Raw genomic sequence first — 20,053 nt, forward strand, 5'->3', positions numbered from 1 at the left:
GTAAGTCTACGAGGACTCACACGAACAGAGACCATCTGAGGCCTTTTGCAAGAACAACCTCGAATGTTCAACTTATCCTGCCTATATCTTCCTGCAGTGACAGAGTCTACAGACCACCACATCAGTTATGAGAAGCAAAGATCTTCCATGAAGAAGGTAACACTGACCTTGAAGAGTAAAAACTGAATAAAAGAAATAATGCAAATGAAAAAACTAAACTAAAACGGAGGAAAATGTTTATTGGAAAACATGTTAAAATGTAATTTCATGCTGAAGGAGAAAAAGACCAGTAATGAAATGTCTTTCTTAGTCCCTTTTTTAAAACTACAGTTAGCCTAGCAGGTAACTATTTTCTGGGCTACTCAAGCTCTGGAGTAAAGCAGCATTAAAATATAACTGTTTATTTGTTGTCTCATTAATCTTGCAAAAGGAAAATTCCATTTTATTTCTTCTTTTATCTGCTACCAGCTACTGTTTAAGGCAAAGCAGTAGCAGTCTTGCAGAGCTGTACATTGTGGTACAAGCACAACTAAAGGGTATAGACCACTTGTCTAAGACTGTCAGCATTCATCACAAACGTTTGGCGTGACACACATAGGGAAAGAAAGAGAGAGAAAGAGAGCTCTTGGCCTCAGTAAACATATGAAGCTGCGGTAACTACACAGATAGGTTGCATTTTTTTTTTAAAAAGCCGCACTTCCTCTACCACACAAGCCCGGTCTAGCTGGCCAACCATGAGGCACAAACATCTCTTCCTTTTTTTGAAATCCTTCCCTTTGGGCAAAAGAGCTACATCCGCTCTAAAGCACTCCAAGATCTGATCCTAGTCACATAATCAACTAAAATTGCTTTTTTGTGTCTGTGTACCATGAACCATGAAAAGGTCTTCTTATCTATACATGTATAAAATGGGGAGTAGCTTTTAAACAGTTATTAAGACTATCAACTAGCTGAATGTAGCCACCAAACTGCAACCATCCTGTGACATGTTTACTCAAAAGTATATACTTTACACAGGATGTGCTTTACACACTGCAACCTAAATCCATCCTAATCAGCAGAAACTGAATACCAGTTGTCTCTTCCTGCACGTTTTACAACATTTAATCATGCTTATTCATGTGATGGGATTCTTAATGTGCTATAGAGGATAGAGTAACAGATTAGGACTCTGGAGATCAGGGTCCAAATCCCACTCAGCCATGGAAACTGACTTGGGGGAATGGAACAGGTAAAACCACACCTTAAATATCTCACTTCCTTGAAAGCCCTGTTAGGTTCTCTGTAAGTCAGTTCCAACCTGACGGCACAAAACACACACATCCATGCGATGATGGGATTATATAGTCCAGCAAAGTGGAGCATAGGGAAGAGTGGCACCAGATTGCAGAAGGCATAAATGTTACTTCCCATCTAGATGGGGTGGAGGAAGTTCCTTTGGGCCAGATGCTCACATTTTTATTATGCATGTATAACCTTCCTTTATTCTTTTGAAGGGGTAAACTATTTTGAAGAACTTCACTAACATAATTTCATGCTCTGCAGCAACAAGGCCTTATATGGGGAGTGAGCTTATTCAAGCTCTTTCATTCGGTGGCTAGTCTTGACTCCAGATATTAATATTCCTCTCAGATTCTGCTGAAAGTCCACATTCTCAGTAAGCATGTTTTCTCTCTGTCTTTCTGTATTTTCCCCCCAAAATATTAAAAATGCCATACATTAACAATTCTGCCAGATATGACCCCACTACAATGTAATACTGGCATTTCTGCCACCCAGAATATCCTACTTGCTTTATCTATTTTTGCCTGTATCAAAGCGACCTCCAGTTTTGACATGCCTTTTAAATTTCAGTTGCTTTTTAAGAATTCTGTTTTGCTGAATAATTAAAACAAACAAGTCAAGGCTTCCTCACTTCCTCCACCTACAATGCTTGTTTCCTTCTTTCCCGGGAGGCTAATGCTCCAGGCAACGGCACTCCCCTCCTTACATGCTGAGATCCGGAACAGCTCTTTTAATGATCATTATGGCTGTATTCCCAACATAACTCAATCCTCCCTAACACTGCATGACTTGAGCTTGGCGCTTCTGCATAGTTGCTTATCTTTTTTTGTTCTGTTTAATACTAATATGCTCAGCTCCCCTATCCACCTCCTTAGCATTCATATCTGTTAAAAGAGAGACAAGACTGGCACAGCGTGCTCCTGCTGCTCTACAAGTACAGTACTTCGATCATATTTTAAGCTGATACGTATCATGCCAGGCACATTTCATACAGTATATTCAATATCTATCCAAATCCAATATTTTTCAACTGGATACTGTAGAAAAGCTGGCACCATGAGATGTTCACAAGGGTGGAGCAGCCTAAACAAATGGTTTCTACATGTCTCTAGCTTGGGGCTTCATCCATACACTACACAATATGATAGCAACAATTCAGAAGAACACAAAAACTAAATAACACACGAAAAAGAACTGGGGTTTGCATTTAGCCTTGAAAAAAGAAGACTGAGGAGAGATATGATAGCATTTTTCAAATACTCGAAAGGCCGTCATACAGAGGAGGGGCAGGATCTATTCTTGGTCATCCCAGAGTGCAGGACACATAATAATGGGCTCAAATTACAGGAAGCCACATTTCAGTTGAATATCATGAAAAACATCCTAACTATTAGAGCAGTACAACAATAGAACCAATTACCTCAGGAGCTGGTGAGCACTCCAGTGCTAAAGGCATTCGTGAGAAAATTAGACAGCTAGCTGTCAGATGTACTTTGATTTGGATTCCTGCACTGCACAGGCGGTTGGGCTCGATGACCTTATAGGGGCCTTCCAAATACATTATTCTATGATTCTATGAAAATGGGAAGCAACTACTTACAAATTACACTCAATCCACTAAAAGTATCACATATAGTCGCTATGGAGGAAAATGAAAACATGGTTTTAAAACTGGCTGGGGTGTGAGTGGTAGAACAGTTCTAAATGGTTCGTGCCCAGGGATAGGTCAAATGAACTTACAGGCTCCCTCACAATTCCTTCTCTAACAAAGCTCGGAAAAGTTATTTTTTGGGACTAGGACTCCAGTTCTTATCTCTACTCTCTGCTAACATTGGATTCAATGGATATTTGAATATAAGATGTTTAGTAGTGTTTCATCTCCTAGTTACTGTCGAAATAAAAATTATGAGATATCTTCATTTGGTTGCTCATGTTTCCTTGTGGTAAGAGGATCTGGGGAGGAGAAAATACTATGCAAACTGGTAGACCATTTATCTAAACAGGACCTAGAAAAAGCTTGCACTTCTCCTTTACTATTTTCTTTCTGTAGAGCTGGAGAGAGGCTACGTAAGGACATATATGTGCGTATACGTGTCTGTCCCACTCCCTCTGACCCGCTCAGAGGACGTAGGCAAGAGACTGGTTTGTGTCTTGTGATACTGAGCCACATAAATGTTCCACTTCGTGCCACCAGAGTAATTACACAGTGATAGCTTTCTTAATGCAACAGCATGCGTGGGTGTGCAGGTACATGAAGAAATGTTTCACATGAGCTGGTCTATAACACATAGGTCTAAGAAGCCATGTGAAATTGTGCAGTGGTGCTTTCCCCAGCAAACTAGATAATAGAAATTACTGTCAATGCTCTGCATGCAGAGTATTTATTTATTTATTTATTTATTTATTTATTTATTTATTTATTTATTTATTTATTTATTTATTTATTTATTTATTTATTTATTTATTTATTTATTTATTTGATTTATATCCCACCCATCTGGTATACTCTACCACTCTGGGTGGCTTGCAGAGTATGTATACATCTTGCATACTCTCTTAAACATCTTCATTTCAGACATAATTCAAAGTGTGTGGGCTATGACACACAAAGCCCTATATAACTTGGGGGAACTAACATTCTCTGATAGAAGCCTGTCCAAGTGTTAGGATCTTTAAAGAAGGCCCTTCACTTGCTTCCACCCTATTTGCTGGGGGTGCATGAAAAAGTCTTCTTGATGGCCAATCCTAGACTCTGGAACACTAATCTAAATATGTTGTCTGAATCACATACATGCTGCCCTTTGTGGGAGAAAAAAAACCCAAATCATTCCTACTACTGACTCCATCTCTGCTGTCCTTTTGCAAGCAGGTGAAGACCTTTCATTAAATGCAAGCTTTCTCTTAATGGCTGAGTGTTTTTTTAAAAAAAATTGATGTTGTACTTTACTGCTTTGAATGTGCTTTGATACAGCTCTTGTTTATAGTCTTTTACTATGGTATTAGCTTTACATACTGTCTTTTAATTATGTAAGCCACCTTTAATCCTTATTTAAGGAGAAAGGCAGTGTAAAAATATTTTAAATACATAACATCAATCAATAAATAAACAGAGTTCTATATTGTGTCATATTAACAAACAACTAAAGTGGCATAAAGAATAAAATAATGAGCATTACAGAGACAAAACAAAATATTAATCCAAAAAATTCAAAATAAATATACTATTCTGGCACTGGTGTACACTTCTAATTAGAATGCCCCCTTGAATGCAGAGTCTTTGAGAGGCCAATCCCCCCTTTTTTAAAAGACTCCTGGTATATTTAAAAATGAAGAAATACCAAAAGTGGATTACAAAAAATTGTGATATATTTTAAATACTGCAGTAATCCAACTTCCGGATACCAATGCATTGACTCTGAAAAAGTGGCATTTAAAAAAAAAACCTATAACTCTGTGAAGACCCTAGCTAATATGTCCACTGGGATCCAATGAGTTATCACTCTCCGGGCACAACTGCAATTCATGTTGCATGCAAAACTGGCAAAAGATACTCCAAGCCACTGGAACCATTTAGACTTCTACTGACAACAGTGGATCTAGTTACACCTGGGCTCCTTCAGAGAGAGAGGCACACCCTATGCAGAACAGGCACTTTACCTATCTCCTAGACCCAAGAATGACTCGCCCACAGGTGAGATCTCCATCTTGCCAGGATTCAGATTCAGTCTAGTGCTGATGTGGGTTGCACAGCATACACATTTTATATTTCTGACAAACAATTCAACACACTGTTATCTACATGCATGACCACTCAGGGTTGAGAAGCAAAATATACTACGGAGAATGAGAGCCAGTGAGCAGACCTCGGTGGGCAGGAATGCCTGGCTACATAGCCAGGGCTCCTAAGAGAGTTTGCCTCCTAAGAGAGAGAGACCAGTCAAGATAACCTGGAGAGTTTGTGGCTAGCGGGTTCATGTCACCTGCCACCTCTTCAGCCTCAGACATATTGCAAAGTCCCAGAGGGAACTTGAAAATCACTCTGAATACTTTATTCCTAGAAAATCCTGGAAGGCTAACCATACATTGGGATCAATTTGAGAGCACATAATTTAATATGGGCAGAGTAGTTGTCCGTTGTTAGCCCAACAGAGTCACTGCTAGATGGGATAACAAGTATTCCTTCTCTTGGTAGGTGATTCCTTGTGACTGAATGGTTAGTGAGGCTTCCTCCAAATTATTTGAAAACATTGTCTTTCTGCTTAGTGAAAAAGTTGTTTATACAACATATGGTGCATTATCTCTGTTCACTGGGGTGACAATCCAAAAATCCTCCTGGGTCCCCAAGCTATCCTGTTCCAAGTAAATCAGACAACAGGAAAAAAAGAGTAAAGCACTAAAAACACACTAACATGTATGCAGAGTCTGGAAAAATTACTTTTTTTGTACTACAACTCCCTGAATTCCTTATTCAATATGTTCAGAAGGATTCTGCTATTCCCACCCACCCACCCAAAATGTGTTCCTTTCTTCCCCCCCCAGAACTTGCCTGTATCCAATCAACTACAAATAGGGATACAGTAAGTCCTTATGTTAGGGCTGGAAGATAAAGACCACTTAGGTCCAAGATCTGTACTAGGCATGGCAGGATCATACATAGAAAAACAACAGCTAATTTCTTTGGTTGCAGGGAGTGGGACACTCCTTTGAGACCACTGCCTCACACAGATATTTTGAGGTGGCAGGGAGTAGGTGAGGCTCACTGTGTAGCATGTGCTGCCCCTGGGTGCTCTGGAAGATACTGCCTTACCACCAATGTTAAACAAAGATTCAACTACCTGCCTGGTTAGTGTCTAAACATGTAGGAGGGCGTCCTGTGTCCTCACCTCAGTCAGCAAAATGGCCAGTCTTGCTGCCTGGAGCAGCATCCTAGGTTAGCATTTCTCTTTCCACCTCGAAGCACCAAGGTCATAGAGGCCTTCTCTGCTTCCCAAGCTCAAGACTCAGAAAAGGAGGAGCCTTTCCTTCACATCAAAATATGTGAGAGTGTCCAAGTCTTCATGACACTGCAAGGACCCTTCCTGAAAGGTCAGCTTTCAGATACTGTACCTTCCTGCACCTTTAGGCTTATCTAGGGATCAGCTCTAGTTCCCCCACCCAAGCCAAGAGATCTGATGCCTGCTGTCTCCAAGTCTTCTCCAAACCAAAAATCTCCTTTCCCAAACTGCCTTCTGCTTATGCTCAAAGCACACAAATGGACACATCAGAAAGTGTATACATCTGATGGGTTGTTCTACTCTTTCAAAGCCTATGAATCCCAAGTACTGATACTCTTCTTTGAACAACCACAACTGAAAGGCTATTTCTAACTTGATGTATATAGTATCTTCCTTCTTTTGTGCAAACCAGAATTTCAAAAATATCACTCTTTGAGGACTACAATTTCCAAAGTCTCCTACCCAGCATGGCCTCTAAGCCCTGTAACCAAAGAAGAAACTTCTCCAAGATGTGTTTCAACTCTCAGCCCTACCTGAGGCTCTCACCCACCCTCTTCCTTCTGCTTGAAAGTCAAGCCATCCCACTCTCCGGTACCTTCTTGCAACCTGCTTTTAACTTGTTTTGTTATCCCGCCAGCCTCACAACCACACGTCCCCGTGCAAAGGCAGGAGCCCCCCCCCAGCCGTGTTTGTCAGTTTTGGGCGCTCTACGGATGCGCACGTGTGAACACTCCCCGGGGTGAGTCGGGACTTGGAAGAAAAATTGCCCTCCTGCAGTTCAGACTTAACAGTTTTGTTTTGTTTTTAACTACAAGGACAAAAAATGCAAGTGGAGAAAGAAGTCCTGTATGAAACGGTTATTCGATTGACAGCGTTGAGAGATAAAAAGGGACGAGAGAGAGAGAGAGAGACGCCTTCATGCCAGCAGCAGCGGGCGGCGCTTCAAGCGCTTTTCTTCCACTCCCGCTGCACTTGCCCCATCCCAGAAGAACCGCTATATTTAACGCGCTGCAAATAAACGCTCCCAGCTAACCCCGGCCCTCCCTCCCTCCTTCTCGCCCGCCGGTCCCGCTGAGGATGGCGGACGCTGCCTCGTCACCGCCACCAACCTTTGCCGCTGGCCCCTTCGTCGCTCTGGTTAAACTCGAAGAGGAAATCGAAGTCAAACTCGGGATCTTCTTCTAGGCCGGTCATGGCTTTATAGGGCCAGGGAGAAAAAGGAGCGCCGGCCGTCCCTTCCTGCCGCCGCGACCTCCCTCCTCTTCTTCAGCGAGGCTGGGAAAGTTGTCCTGATCTATTCTTGCCCCCCCCCACGCCCTTCCCCCCCCCCTCAGCGGCAGCCCCGAGACACCTGTTGCAAGGCTGCCGCCGCCGCCGCTGCTACTGCTGCTGGCAGACAGGCAAGCCGCCGATCCGCTGCGCTCGACGGAATGGGGGAGCGCGCTGCTGGCTGACCTCCCTGGAGCGGAGCAAGAAGCCTCTGGCGGCAAAGTCCCAGGACGCGGAGGAGGCAGCGTCGCCGGCAGGCAGGCAGGCAGGCAGTGCAGCCCCTCCTGGGTGGGGGTGTAACGTGACCCTTTGGCGAGCACCGCTCGCTCTCTCTTATCTCTCGATCGCTGCCTCTCTCTCGGCGAGATCCTCCCCCTCCCTTTGTTTATCTACACCCGGAAACATCAACAGGCGAGTTGCTCGGCTCGGCCCGCCTCTCCCTGGTTGGTTCCTCATTTTAAAATAAACCCTTCTCTGCTCCAGTTACAGTCCATGAGCGGCGCGTGTGGCTTGTATCAGGGCGGCCTCCCTTCTCTCCCTTGCAAAGCCACCTGTCCGCGTGAGGGTCCCTTGGGCGGGGAGGAGAGGGTGGAGGCGAGGTGTGAAGAGGCGACATGATCTCTACCTTCTTCCTTTATCACCACTGAAACACTACGGGGTTGGATGCCCAACACAGAGAGCAGCGAGTGGTCACCAAAATCAAGGCTGGTCAGGTTACTTTGGCACGTGAGGCAAATCAACCGCATGAGCATCTCTGCTGCCCTTCCCTGGTGGCAAAAACACAATAGTAACAAAACAAAACCCCAAACACTTTTCGTTGCCCTTTCATGACACCAAAAGCTCTGCTGCCCGGGTCTCTTTAACAGAAAAGTTGACCTCAGGAAGTACGTAAAAACTGGAGTATCCTTTTCTTCTGTGTCCCATGTCAGCTGCATTGTGTTCATTTCTTTTTAGCTGTTGGTGACTGTTTCACTTCTTACCTCCAGCCCCAAGGCCTTGTTTGAAAGCCATGATCTGCTAGGTCTCCCCAGCAGCCACCAACTTAAAGAGGAGTGCCTATTCCAAGTAAGTAAATAAATACAGTGTATATAAATAAGTGCCTATGTGCAGATGAACTAGTCAGAACCCCTTGATTGGCCCATCAGTACCTCCCTCCACCATCCGCCAGATTCTCAAAAAACTGTACCCAAAAGGTATTCCGTGTAAAAATATATATTAAAAAAGGAAGGATGTGAAGGTGGTCCAATATTGAATTAAATTCAAAAGCGATCCCACCAGGACCAAAAATACATTAAGCAAGGCTCCGCCTCAAGCGCCTTTTATTGCCTGCCCCACACCCCCAAGCAACGCTTTGCACCCAAGGCAGTTGTTGGGTCTGAGGAGAGAGCACACCTCTCCTCCTCAACTAATGAATTTTGACAAAAACTGATCCCCCCTTTTTTTTCCTTGTGGGGGGAGCTTCAGCTGACACCAGGCATTTTTACATGGGGCTCTAACCCCATCTCCTCCCTCTTTAGGAATCCCTGTGCATCTATTTGTGTTTCTTCCACAACACTGTGTGCTAACATGAACACAACTGCAGCCAACATGATGACTAATTGAAATAAGCAAGTTTTAGCTGTCTCTCTGTTTTCCCCAGAAAACATCTCCAGAAGGGAGAGATTTGTACAATGAAATGTGTAATTAGATGTAAACAAAATCCACCTGAGTCATCCTGAGGAAAACAGTTACCAACCACAACTCAGGAACAATATAGGAACAATTGGTGCCAAAATTTACCCTGCTGATGGAATTCAACACTCTGGCACATAGTGCCAAGAGGAGGTGCCCAGAGAAGGCAGGGATGGATGTGAGGTGGAGTCCCTGAATAGAATTTCACCTCCTTATCCAAATCTTGGGATGGAACAAAAGCTTAGTTACATCAGGTAGGGAAAGCAAATACCGCTTTTTAAAAGCAGAAGGCCTGCAATACTGTCTCCTCCTGCCCCCTGGTCCCCTGCTTTTCTGGCAGTTGGCTTGAAAGTAAAATAAAAATCAGCCAACTAAGGCTTCTTTCAAGTCTGGTGATGAAAACATATGAAACCTCAAAACCTAGTGCAGGCTACATCATCCTGTCTAATGGTAGGCTAAGCCCTGCCACAACCCTATGCTAACATTTTGGATGTAGTAATGTATCCCAAGGGGTTAGGGGTTAGGAAGCAGACATGAAATTATTCCACCATAAACCCAAACCCATATTTAATGTTTCAGTGCTACCAGTTCAATAGTTGAGAAAGAACTGGAAATTGACACATTGTGTAGCCACATTTTCAAGCCTACAAGCAAAACCTACATTATGTCAATCGAGTCTCCAGGTCACTTCTGGAGATATGAGAAATAGGTGCATCCCTCAGTTCTTCAAAGCACCTGCAAGAATCACGTGTTTCTCAAGGAAGATGGCCTTTCAGCAAACTTCCCTAACATTGCTCATGAGATTGCCTGTCTTTAATGCAAAGTTCAACAGCTGGGAAGTCCTTTCAACATACCAGCTCAAAAACATTTTGCTGCCTGAAGCAGAGCACAGAACAGTTATTTCCCAATGTATAGAGATAACATTATAAAACAAGGACTGGGAATCTTTGACCCTTCAGCTATTTTGGCCAACAACTCTTAACAGCTTCACTCAGCATGGCCAGTCAAATGTAAATTTCAGCCTATATATATCCTCCTAAATTTTGTTGTCTAAAGGAATCAAGCTTCACGGCAAGGCCAGCATCTGCATGGTCATTTAAAATTGCTTTATAAGTGAGAATTTAAGGAAATACGTACAGTACAACACATATGTTAACAGCAGGCCTATCTGATCAGAACTTTGGAGCAGAGGTTGAATGCCCTATTTAGCAGAAGGAACAGCTCCCAAAGTTTGGCATAACATATGTTCATGCTTAAGATATTTTGAAACAAGTAATACAGTGCACACATCACTCTGTCTAAAGAGATTCCTCTTTTTAAGAGACCCCTTAAGATGATTAGCTACTACCACATCACCCTGAACACATGAGATATCTGATTTTTGGAAGTTAAGCAGGAGTGGGTTTGGTTAGTGCTTGGATAGGAGACCACTAAAGAATCCACTGCATTTCCAAGTATTGCTAGGAAAGGACTCTGCCTGACACCCTGGAAAGTTGCTGCCAGTCAGAGCTGGCAACATTAGGCGGGATGGACCAATGGTGTGATACAGTATAATGCAGTATGTTCCAAAGTCCAATGGCTAAAATCCAGCTGCATTGTTTTATGTTACAACTAAACTGTAAAGGCAACAAATGGTTTTTGAAAGATAGGCAAGCTGATTTAGAAACTTAGGATACTGGCTAAAGAGCTAACAACTGATTTATTGTAAGTAGCCCTATGAGACAGAATATATAGGCTTCATCTGGATGTGGTTTTTTTAAAAGATAGAGAAAGGAAATGTAGTGTCCATGTGATCTGGGGCATTTGGTGAATTCTACCCCAGTAAAGTAACTTTTCTAAGCTTCAGTTCCATATTATGCACTACAATATTTGTAGAGATATGGTAGCTTTTCTCACTGCTTTTGCCTATGTATGTAGAAGAAAATAGTGATTACCTATATTTCTTTACATTAAATAGTGTAGATTGCTCTCTTTTTAAGGACTGTCTATCCAATATGATTATGTAGGAATTAGTCCCGAAGTATAAATGTCCCTTTTTATCCTTTTTATCTTTATTTCAAAAAACCTTATAATAAGCCACTAGACCTCAATTTGAGTATTTTTGTGGCATTTTTATATTTGTTTTGTCCTCAGAGTCAAACACGTGATCAGTTTTATGCATTAATTCAACTGGAGGCTACCTTTGTAATGATTTTGTTGAGCCTAGTTCAACAAGATGGACAGATGCCATCAACATGCACACATAAATGTAGAGAGAACAATTTTTCTGCAAGCAGTAAATCTCAGTGGAAGTGGGCTGCTTCATAAAGACACAGTGGGGAAGTCAAACAAAAGTCTAGTTTCAGCAAGTTACTGCATTAAGACTTAACCACAGAGCAGTGAACCTATTCCTTTTATGCTCCCCTTTTGCTGTCCTCAGTTTATATGTCACTTTCTGTTTCAACACAATGGAGCAGACCCTGTTGAGCCAATTATGCACTCTAATGATATCTAGCAATTCTGAGCCTTGCAGTGGTCAGTAGGAAGGAGATCAAATCTTTATGGAACCATTTTTTGTTATTGTCAGAAAACATGAAGTGTTTTAACTGTTTGTTACTGCATTTTATTGGCTATTCTCTCATTGGTGTGAATATAAAGTGAACTTTTTTTCATGAAGCAAGGTACTACTGGATAAATAAGGCACAGAAAGAGCAGAGATCCTGCCTCACTACATGTTCCCTAGTACAGAGGAGAGAACTGGTTCTTATTTCTTGCAATTATACTAGGGTAGTGTGTGTGTGTGTGTGTGTGTGTGTGTGTGTGTCTGTCTGTCTGTCTGTCTGTCTGTCTGTCTGTCTGTCTGTGTGTATGTGTGTTGAGCATCAGCGTCTGTGGAAAACTTCAATTTGCATTGTTTGATACCAGGGGATTCTTACTCCCTGTAACCTAAACTGAGCTATTCATCTTTTGACTTTGAATTGTTTCCCCTAGGGAAGAACATGTATGGTTGAAATGTATTGGGGAAGTTCTGAAAGCAGGTTGTAAATAAATTTGTCATGCATCTATTATTCTTGCTTTCTCCTTTTTCATTCTGGGATATTGACAAGTTCATCATTTCAAATCAATTAGAAAGATAATAAAATCTATCTGACTTCCTATTTTATTATTTTAAAAAAGGATGCATGAGCAGAAGCTTAGGACTCCTTGAGGCACTAAACATCTGGAATTTTCCAGTTTCAGATGGTGTCTTAATCTTACAGTGGTCTCCATTTTTTTTGTAAGAAGACATTTATTCCCTCATACTTTGTATTAGTTTTTTTTAATTCCCCCTTTCTCTGCAGTGTTTTTGAACTTCTGTTCAAAATAAGTGAAAGGAAAGCCCTGAGTCTAACCTCCCACAAAATGGGGTGGGGAGTCTATACTTTATGCCATAAAAAACACATCCTCTTTGGAGGCATAAGGAGTGGTGAGGAAAGGGGTTCAGGGGTCAGCTGAAAACGTGTGGAATAGTCACCAGGGAATCTGTGGGAAATGGTGGTGTTTATATTTCATTCCACCAGCAGACAACACCCAAATTGAGAAAGGTTTCCAGTTTCCCAGAGCACTCCAATCAATAAACTCTTGTACCTTCTTGGCAAACTGACAAAGTCTTCAAGGTGAATGTAGGCTACCAGTCTGTATGGACTGTCAATTTTGAGAATGTGTTTGTATTCAGTTACATCTGATATGGGTCTCTCTTCCCCACCCACCCACCTCTCTCTCTTTCTTTCTCTCTCACGCACGCAAAGAGAAATCGTTCTGTAAGTTTATGCATGTTTTGTGTCTAAATATGGTATTAATTATGTTCCCTGCAGCTGATCTACAAATAATTCCAACCAACTAGACTTCAAGTGAAGGGAAGGGAAGGGTCTGCTGAGAAGCATTATGTTCATAGAGTGTGAACGGCCAGACTTCTTCCCTAAGTACTGTGTTGCAGTTGAGGTCTATCAAACCTAAGTTCAGCGTCCCAGCTGCTCAGCTAATCTCCCTTTAAGATGCCTATGGATACCATTGAAAAAGATGGGTAACACTTAGTCTCTGTTCTAATAATTTGTAAAACACTTTAGTTTTTATGGTGTAGGAATAGTAATGGTGTTGCAGTGATCAAAGTGATACTAGGTTTTAGAAACAGATTTCTGGCTGCAGTCTTTATGGTAGTTAAATTATTTTCAGTTACACTACCTTAGTTCACATTCAAGTACTTTAGTTTAACTGATTTGTGAATCATCTGTCAATGCAACTAATTTGAATTCTCTGTACCTCCCTAAGGATTGTTAGACTTTCGGGGAGAGTGTAGTGGCCTTAACAATTACTATTACTACCGAATATTATTTAGCTGTAGCACCCACTAGGGCAAACAGTAAGAAAAGGGAATTTTAATAATAGATATACCAATACATACCAAGAGGAGGAATATTCCCAGGCGCTAATGATCTTCATATTACAAATATGCTACGTTTAATAAAAGGTTAGGATAATTTATTAAAAGTACTGTGATCGATCTGAAGAATATTTACTCCTGTTACCTATGGTGGGCAATATGCTCAAGGCAAATCAACCTCTACCTCTCCCTGCCTATGATACTGCTCTCTCCCACAAATGCACACAGTACCCATATCCAATTTCCAAAGCTTGGGAAATGTACATTTTTGTACTGTTACTCTCAAAATCCCGGCCAACATAACCAGTGGCCAGATTTGCTACGGATTCCCCCACCCTCAAATCAACATTTCCAAGCTTTGCAATAATCTGGAATGTTTCCTGGAAAAAAAAAGAGAGAATACGAAGAGTTTTGTGGGGTTGTTCTATAGTAAGTGGCTTAAGGATTTGCAACATAAAGCCAACAGGCATTTATTTCCTTAAGAAGACACTGTTATTTGCAGAGTTTCAGTTATTACTTTAAAAATTAAAAAAATATGTTATACACAAAGCTTTAATTCTCTGCTTGATTATGTAGTGCTTTCAGATCCGCCAGGATAGTTTTAAAGTCTGCAACATGCAAATGACCTCACTGTCCCAGAAGCCAGGACTGGGGAGCTCCAACATCTTCAAGGCTATATTTCAAAGGAATAGTTTTTAAAAGCAGTTATGGAAATGGTATTCCACTATAGACTCTGGGAATCCCATTTTCCAGGCTAATGGCTGAAAACTCCACCACACAGTGCCAGGAAAATACCATTTTTTCCATGAAATCCATTATGCTTCTCCCTCCCCTTCCCCATACTTTCCATCACAAAGTGCTATATTGCCTTACACATTTTCTATTATAGTTTACATTGCTCTGGCAAACATCTGCTCCTAGTTTTCCCCTCAGGCAATTTACAGAATCTCAAACTGAACTGGTGGTAACCACTGGTCCTTAACACACTTCAGACTTTCCTAAAAGACACACTTGCCAGTCTTCTCTACCAATAAACTAGCCAAGTGCTCTGATGTTGGGCAAGGGTGTGCGTGCATGCATGTGTGTGAGCGAGAGACTGAGAAAAGAACTGGCTTGGAGTGAAAGAGGTGGTTGTTATTGATTTAAGAGGCACATCTGCACAGTCGATCGGCAAGACGGACGAATGGCAGATACACTGTGTAATGTACCAGCCCTGGCTTTTGATTACTGCTTAGCTTCCAGCTGTTTGTTCAAAGTTTGGAAGGCTGAATCATCACCAAATATAAGACATCTTTGGCATCATCACGGGAACTACCATCTGGAACCACCAAGGTAATATTTAAAAGGAATTTGAGGGGGCAGAAGAGGAACAACAATAACCACAAAGTTGGAGATTAGGCACCATAGTCCCACTATCAGCTTAGTTTTTCATTTCCACCTTTTTATAAATTTTATGTTGTTTTCATTCCACCCAACATTTAATCTTAGGTGAGTTAAGGCATGTCAGAGATGTAAAAGTAATGAATAGAAGACTCCTGTTACTAACATACAGTAATTACCCTGTTGCCCCCTTTAAATGGGACAGACTTTCAAAACAAATCAACCCAGCACATTTGTACCTGGGAAATGAATTTGAAGGCACAGCAAGAATTAGATAGATGTGAAATGAATTGACTCAATCACTTTGCACATACCTAGTTTTGCACTGGACTATGATCTCCACATCTCAAACACAGGCAAATATTTTTTACTGTTATGGTAAGATTCCCACTGCTATCAGACTTGACAAATTACAAATCATACTATGGACTGCTTGTACGAATTAGCTGGGGTACTAGAGGGAGGAGTTTTGTTTGTCCGTTGGTTTGGGGTTTCTTAGGGTTTTTTTTTAATTAAGAAAGACAGTGTAGGGCATAGGTGCAGCCTGATTCACAAACGTCTTTGTGATCCATGAGCAGAAGCAACATTGTGGGTGGGGTAATATCTTTATTGGATGTACAAACTGACCTGGTATTTAATCATAGTGGCATGACAAGTCAGAGCTGGTACCAACGCTTAGAGAGCCCTTAGAACTGTCCTCCCTGTGCAAGCCTCAAACATATTCTGGTTAGATGTCCAGAAAGAAAGTGAATAAAGAAAAATGCAAATTTCCCTCAGTTAGATAACAATGGGTTAAAAGCTGATGAAACTGAAATGCAAGCCGTAACTAAAGGGGCTAGCCCACAGATCAGGACTGATTTCTGGAGTGAATCACTTACCTTACAAAGTATATTAAAAACACAGCAACAGTGATAACAACATCAAGACAGATGATGTCTAAGATACTGAGTTTTACCAGGTGCCAGCCAGTGAAACAGCATTCAAGCTGTTAAAATTGTTGCTGAACAAAAGTACCTGTGTTGAAGTGTCAGAACATGAAAGAACCAGCAACTTTGTCAAGTAAGTGCCAATTCTAGGAGAGCCAGTGTTGCTGTGTTGTTGCGCAATATCTGTCCTGTGGCCTGTCCTTCCAAAGCACTGAAAACTACCCAGCACAACCATGGTCAAATCTATCAAATGGTTACATAGATCAGCCAATAATCTGCACTTCTGGGGGACTGACATATTTGAGATACTGGGGTATCTCTACCTCAGAGTAATCCATGCTCACTGGCAATAATCCTGTCAGATTTCAGATAGTGGCTTTTCTCCAACCCTATACTAGCTGGAGAGGCTGGTGATTGAATCTGGGACCTTCTGAAAGCCCAACATATATTTTAACACAGAGTCACAAAACACCTCCCCAATACATATATTTAATATCCATTGGACAGAATCCTACCCTTTAGTTGCACCAGTGTCAATGCAGTCATGGAAAATGCAGCAGTGAATTACTGCTCGTTAACAAGTAGCATATATCTCTTATCACATACCAGTAGTGTGAGTTATTGTACCATGAGGAATGCAAACGGCAACTTAAAGATTAGTGGCAATTCACTACTGCAGTATATACTACTGCACTGGGTGCTTTTTTAAAATAAAGGTTAAAGTGGAAGGAGCTTAGGAGAATGTGTGCTGCTATAGAAGCCAGAATATGGACATAACTAACAAACGAGATTCTGGTCAATAAAGGTGTCCAGGGCATTACATGGAAAAAGGAGGCATAAGGAATAAGTAGATGTTAATATGAGAACGTATTTGCCAGTCTTATTATGAATCTATAAATACTACAGCTACCTACTGTAATGGATAACGCCTGTGACTCTGTCTCTAGCCTCCCTTAGCATTCATTTTATGAATTTTACAGCAGCAAATATTATTTGAATATTTTCAGTCAGTGGGTCCAAAATATGTATATCTAAGAACTAGTCTGTCTTTTCCTAACAGGGTGCTTCCGCCTTTAAGAGCTGCACAACAGGTAGGTTTCGGTGCTCCATGTGCGATATGAATAGGCTGATTTGTATAACATTTTAAAGCTTATCTTTCTGTCCAGCTACCTTGACTGCATTCAGAACCACTGTCTTTGTTCTTCTTGATGAGTCTGCAGGATGTTTACAAGCTATGCTAGCCAACATGCAAATTTAATGGACTGCTTTCCTAACCCTCCTAGGTAAACCCAGGCCTGAGGAAGGTGCCTGTGCAATACATAACCTGTCAAGCCAAACCAAACACAACCCACCAGTTAGACCAGTGGCAGCGAACCTTTTTGGGCCTGAGTGCCCAAACTGGGGGGGGGGGAATCCACAAAAAACACACCAGCGGGCAGCAGGCCACAGTGGAACTGGAAGTGGCGGTGGGGGGGATGGGGGAATCCCAGGCACGGAGGTGCCTCAATGAACACACTGCGGATCCTGGCCTGCCTCTTGTCGAAGCGCCAGCACTGCGGCTGCAGCCACAGTCCTGAGGTTTGGCTGGGGGGTGGGGAGAGTAGCAATCCGGCAACTTAAGGTTTGTGTGACCGCAGAAAGGGCTCTGTGTGCCAGCTGTGACATGCGTGCCATAGGTTCGCCGTCTCTGATTAGGCTATCAGTACTACAAACAACTGATATTATCCAAGAATTCCATCTGAATGCAAATATCCAACAGACTCCAATGAAGCAGGCCATGACTCTCTAATATTCTTTCTTAGTGAATAATTTTATTAGCACTGCAGTTAGATCTGTTGTCAAAAGCAACAAAAGTGCAGCACTTAGTACACAAAGATGACCTAAACATGGTCTGGGTAGTTATGAAATAAACAAAGGTCACACAGAGTGTTGGGCTGGGATTTAAGAGATTCAAGTTCAAGTCTCTATAAGCCATGAAACTCACTGGGTGACTTTGGACGAGTCATTATCTATCTGATCTATTTCACAGGGTTCTTGTGAATATACAATGGGTACAGGGAAAGCCATATATACCATCTTGAGCTCTTGAGAGGAAATGTGGGGTATAACTAATAAATTACTGTATAAAGAAATACGTAGCAAGAACGTACAGTACAAAACATATACTACAAATACTCAAAGTTGGTTGAGAACAATGTATTGTATCTTTGAACTTTTCCTAGCTGAGTTGCAAAAGCATGCCATGAGGATGGCCTATGACTTGAACAGATTTCATGCTGCTTGCCTTCTAAACTGTAGCTAGGAATGTGAGTTTCCATATAATTCTTGCCTTCACAGATGTTTCCCTCCAAATGAGGGTGGCTCATGACTACAGCAGCAGTTGTCTCCCCTAAAATTTGGGGATGAAGCACTCCCTACCAGTGGGAGACCTACATTTCTGAAGCCCTGAAGCTTGAACTGTTATGGGGGAACCTTCACAACTAGCAATGAAGTCTGGGAAACCACTCTTATCTTTTCAGTAGGGTTGTTCCATGACAGATCACCACAATTCTTTAAAAAAATGTGGATTAAAGTTGCTTCTGGGACCTGTTCAGGATTAGGGGCCCTGAAGCTTCATTAGTTTCATACTTCATAAGTTTTATTAGTCCCTTCCCCCACCTCTACATTTTTCATTTTTGGATTTAACAAAAAACCCAACAACCCTATATCAATACTAATGATATCCATGGTTCACTCAAATCAGAGCTTGACAAATTATTTTAACCATGGCTGCAACTGTGATTAGGGAAAAAATCAATGTATATCTACTGTCATACAACAGCTGGCTCAATAAATGAAAGGGCCATGTGACAGCAAGAGAGATAGAGCAACATTATGTTTGCACTGTGTCAAAGTTTCACTTAATTCAGTATAGAAATAAAATAAATATGGTCTGTGCACAACATAATTAAGAATTGTCATCAAGAACAGAACCCTTAGCACATTTCTACCATCAGTGCAACATATTCTAATTACTGTAACTTGCAGTATTGTATTTATTTCATAAGATCTTTTTCATTCTTAGCATCGTGCTGCACACACTGCTCAGTTTATAACTTCAGAACATAAGCAGCAAAAACAATCCAAAAACCACCCAGAAACATTTGTCCAGCTATCTAAAAATGCTGGTATTTTAATTTTGAAAAAGTCACGATCCAGCAATGATTTCTTGCAAATATCCTTGATTTGCAGTTTTTCTTTTCTTTTTAAGTTAACAGCAGAAGTTCAGGAGATCTCAGTTAAACTTATTGACACTAGAATTTTTTTTCAGATATCATAGTTAATGTCCACTGAAAATGGTCCCCAGATGTCCTTAACAATATTAACTACTGGCGTCAGTTTAACTGCAAATAGGAAACTATGTTCAGTCTCAGCACAAGAATTAATACAATTAATTTCTTTCACTTTGCAATTGATTTATTCATTTAGCCGAACACTTCACAAGTTATGTCATAATAAAATTAAAACTTGTTCAGACTTTACATGTGCAAGATTTTCTATACATGAGTCAATAATACAGGGAATTGTGCTACATGTGCACAGTTACATCTGAAGGTTCAGAGAACATGAGGCAAATGCATGCTAGGGACCGAAGACTGGTCATGGCTTTCTAGTGCTATGTACCTGTCCATTTCATTTTTCCCCCTGCATTCCCTTTTTAAAGCATCCATCAATCATTTCTCTCCATACAGAAGAAATTTGCAAATTATGGACAGTTTATATCAAAAACAAACAAGATGAAGAATTCAGTCATCTGCATAGATCAAATTCAATAGATGGAGCTGTTCCCAGTATGGGGAGGCCCATGTTGTACCTACCTGATACACAACTGCTAGAGGCACAGGACTTTGCAAGAGATGTACCAAGTCTAATTCAGCATTATGACTGTGGTTGACTGAACAGGGAATCAAAGCCAGATTTTTTAACCGTCTTGTTTAGTCAACCAAGGTCATGTGGAATTAGAATAGTTGCACCTCTGTTATCTGTAAAGTCCCCCACCTTTAGCATGCTGCCTGAAAGGAGAAATATTAGTTTTACTTTCTCTTATATTTGATTTTGTTTAAATCTCGGGTTCTTTCTGATAAATTGAG

General features: G+C 41.4%; 1 protein-coding gene and 1 long non-coding RNA gene across 5 annotated transcripts in view; one reads left to right on the forward strand and one right to left on the reverse strand.

Annotated features, from left to right (window-relative positions):
- The window catches only part of LOC144589239 (uncharacterized), a 701,357-nt gene that overhangs the window by 639,538 nt on the left and 41,766 nt on the right, over window positions 1-20,053 (forward strand). The window lies entirely within an intron of this gene.
- NFATC1 (nuclear factor of activated T cells 1) overlaps window positions 1-20,053 on the reverse strand; it is a 169,770-nt gene that overhangs the window by 145,059 nt on the left and 4,658 nt on the right. Inside the window, exon 1 of one of the 4 annotated variants that reach the window (XR_013545252.1) lies at window positions 7,388-8,065. The exons of 1 other annotated variant lie outside the window; for it this stretch is intronic. Coding sequence is in view for 2 of the 3 variants with exons in the window: in XM_020781625.3 (XP_020637284.3) it covers window positions 7,388-7,472 (85 nt within the window). In the remaining variant the exon portion in view is untranslated. Of the gene's footprint in view, window positions 1-7,387; window positions 8,066-20,053 lie in introns of those variants that run through there. 2 more of the 4 variants (XM_020781625.3, XM_020781629.3) reach the window with 2 other exon arrangements.

This window comes from Pogona vitticeps, chromosome 4, assembly GCF_051106095.1.
Source record: "Pogona vitticeps strain Pit_001003342236 chromosome 4, PviZW2.1, whole genome shotgun sequence".
Classification (NCBI taxonomy): domain Eukaryota; kingdom Metazoa; phylum Chordata; class Lepidosauria; order Squamata; family Agamidae; genus Pogona; species Pogona vitticeps.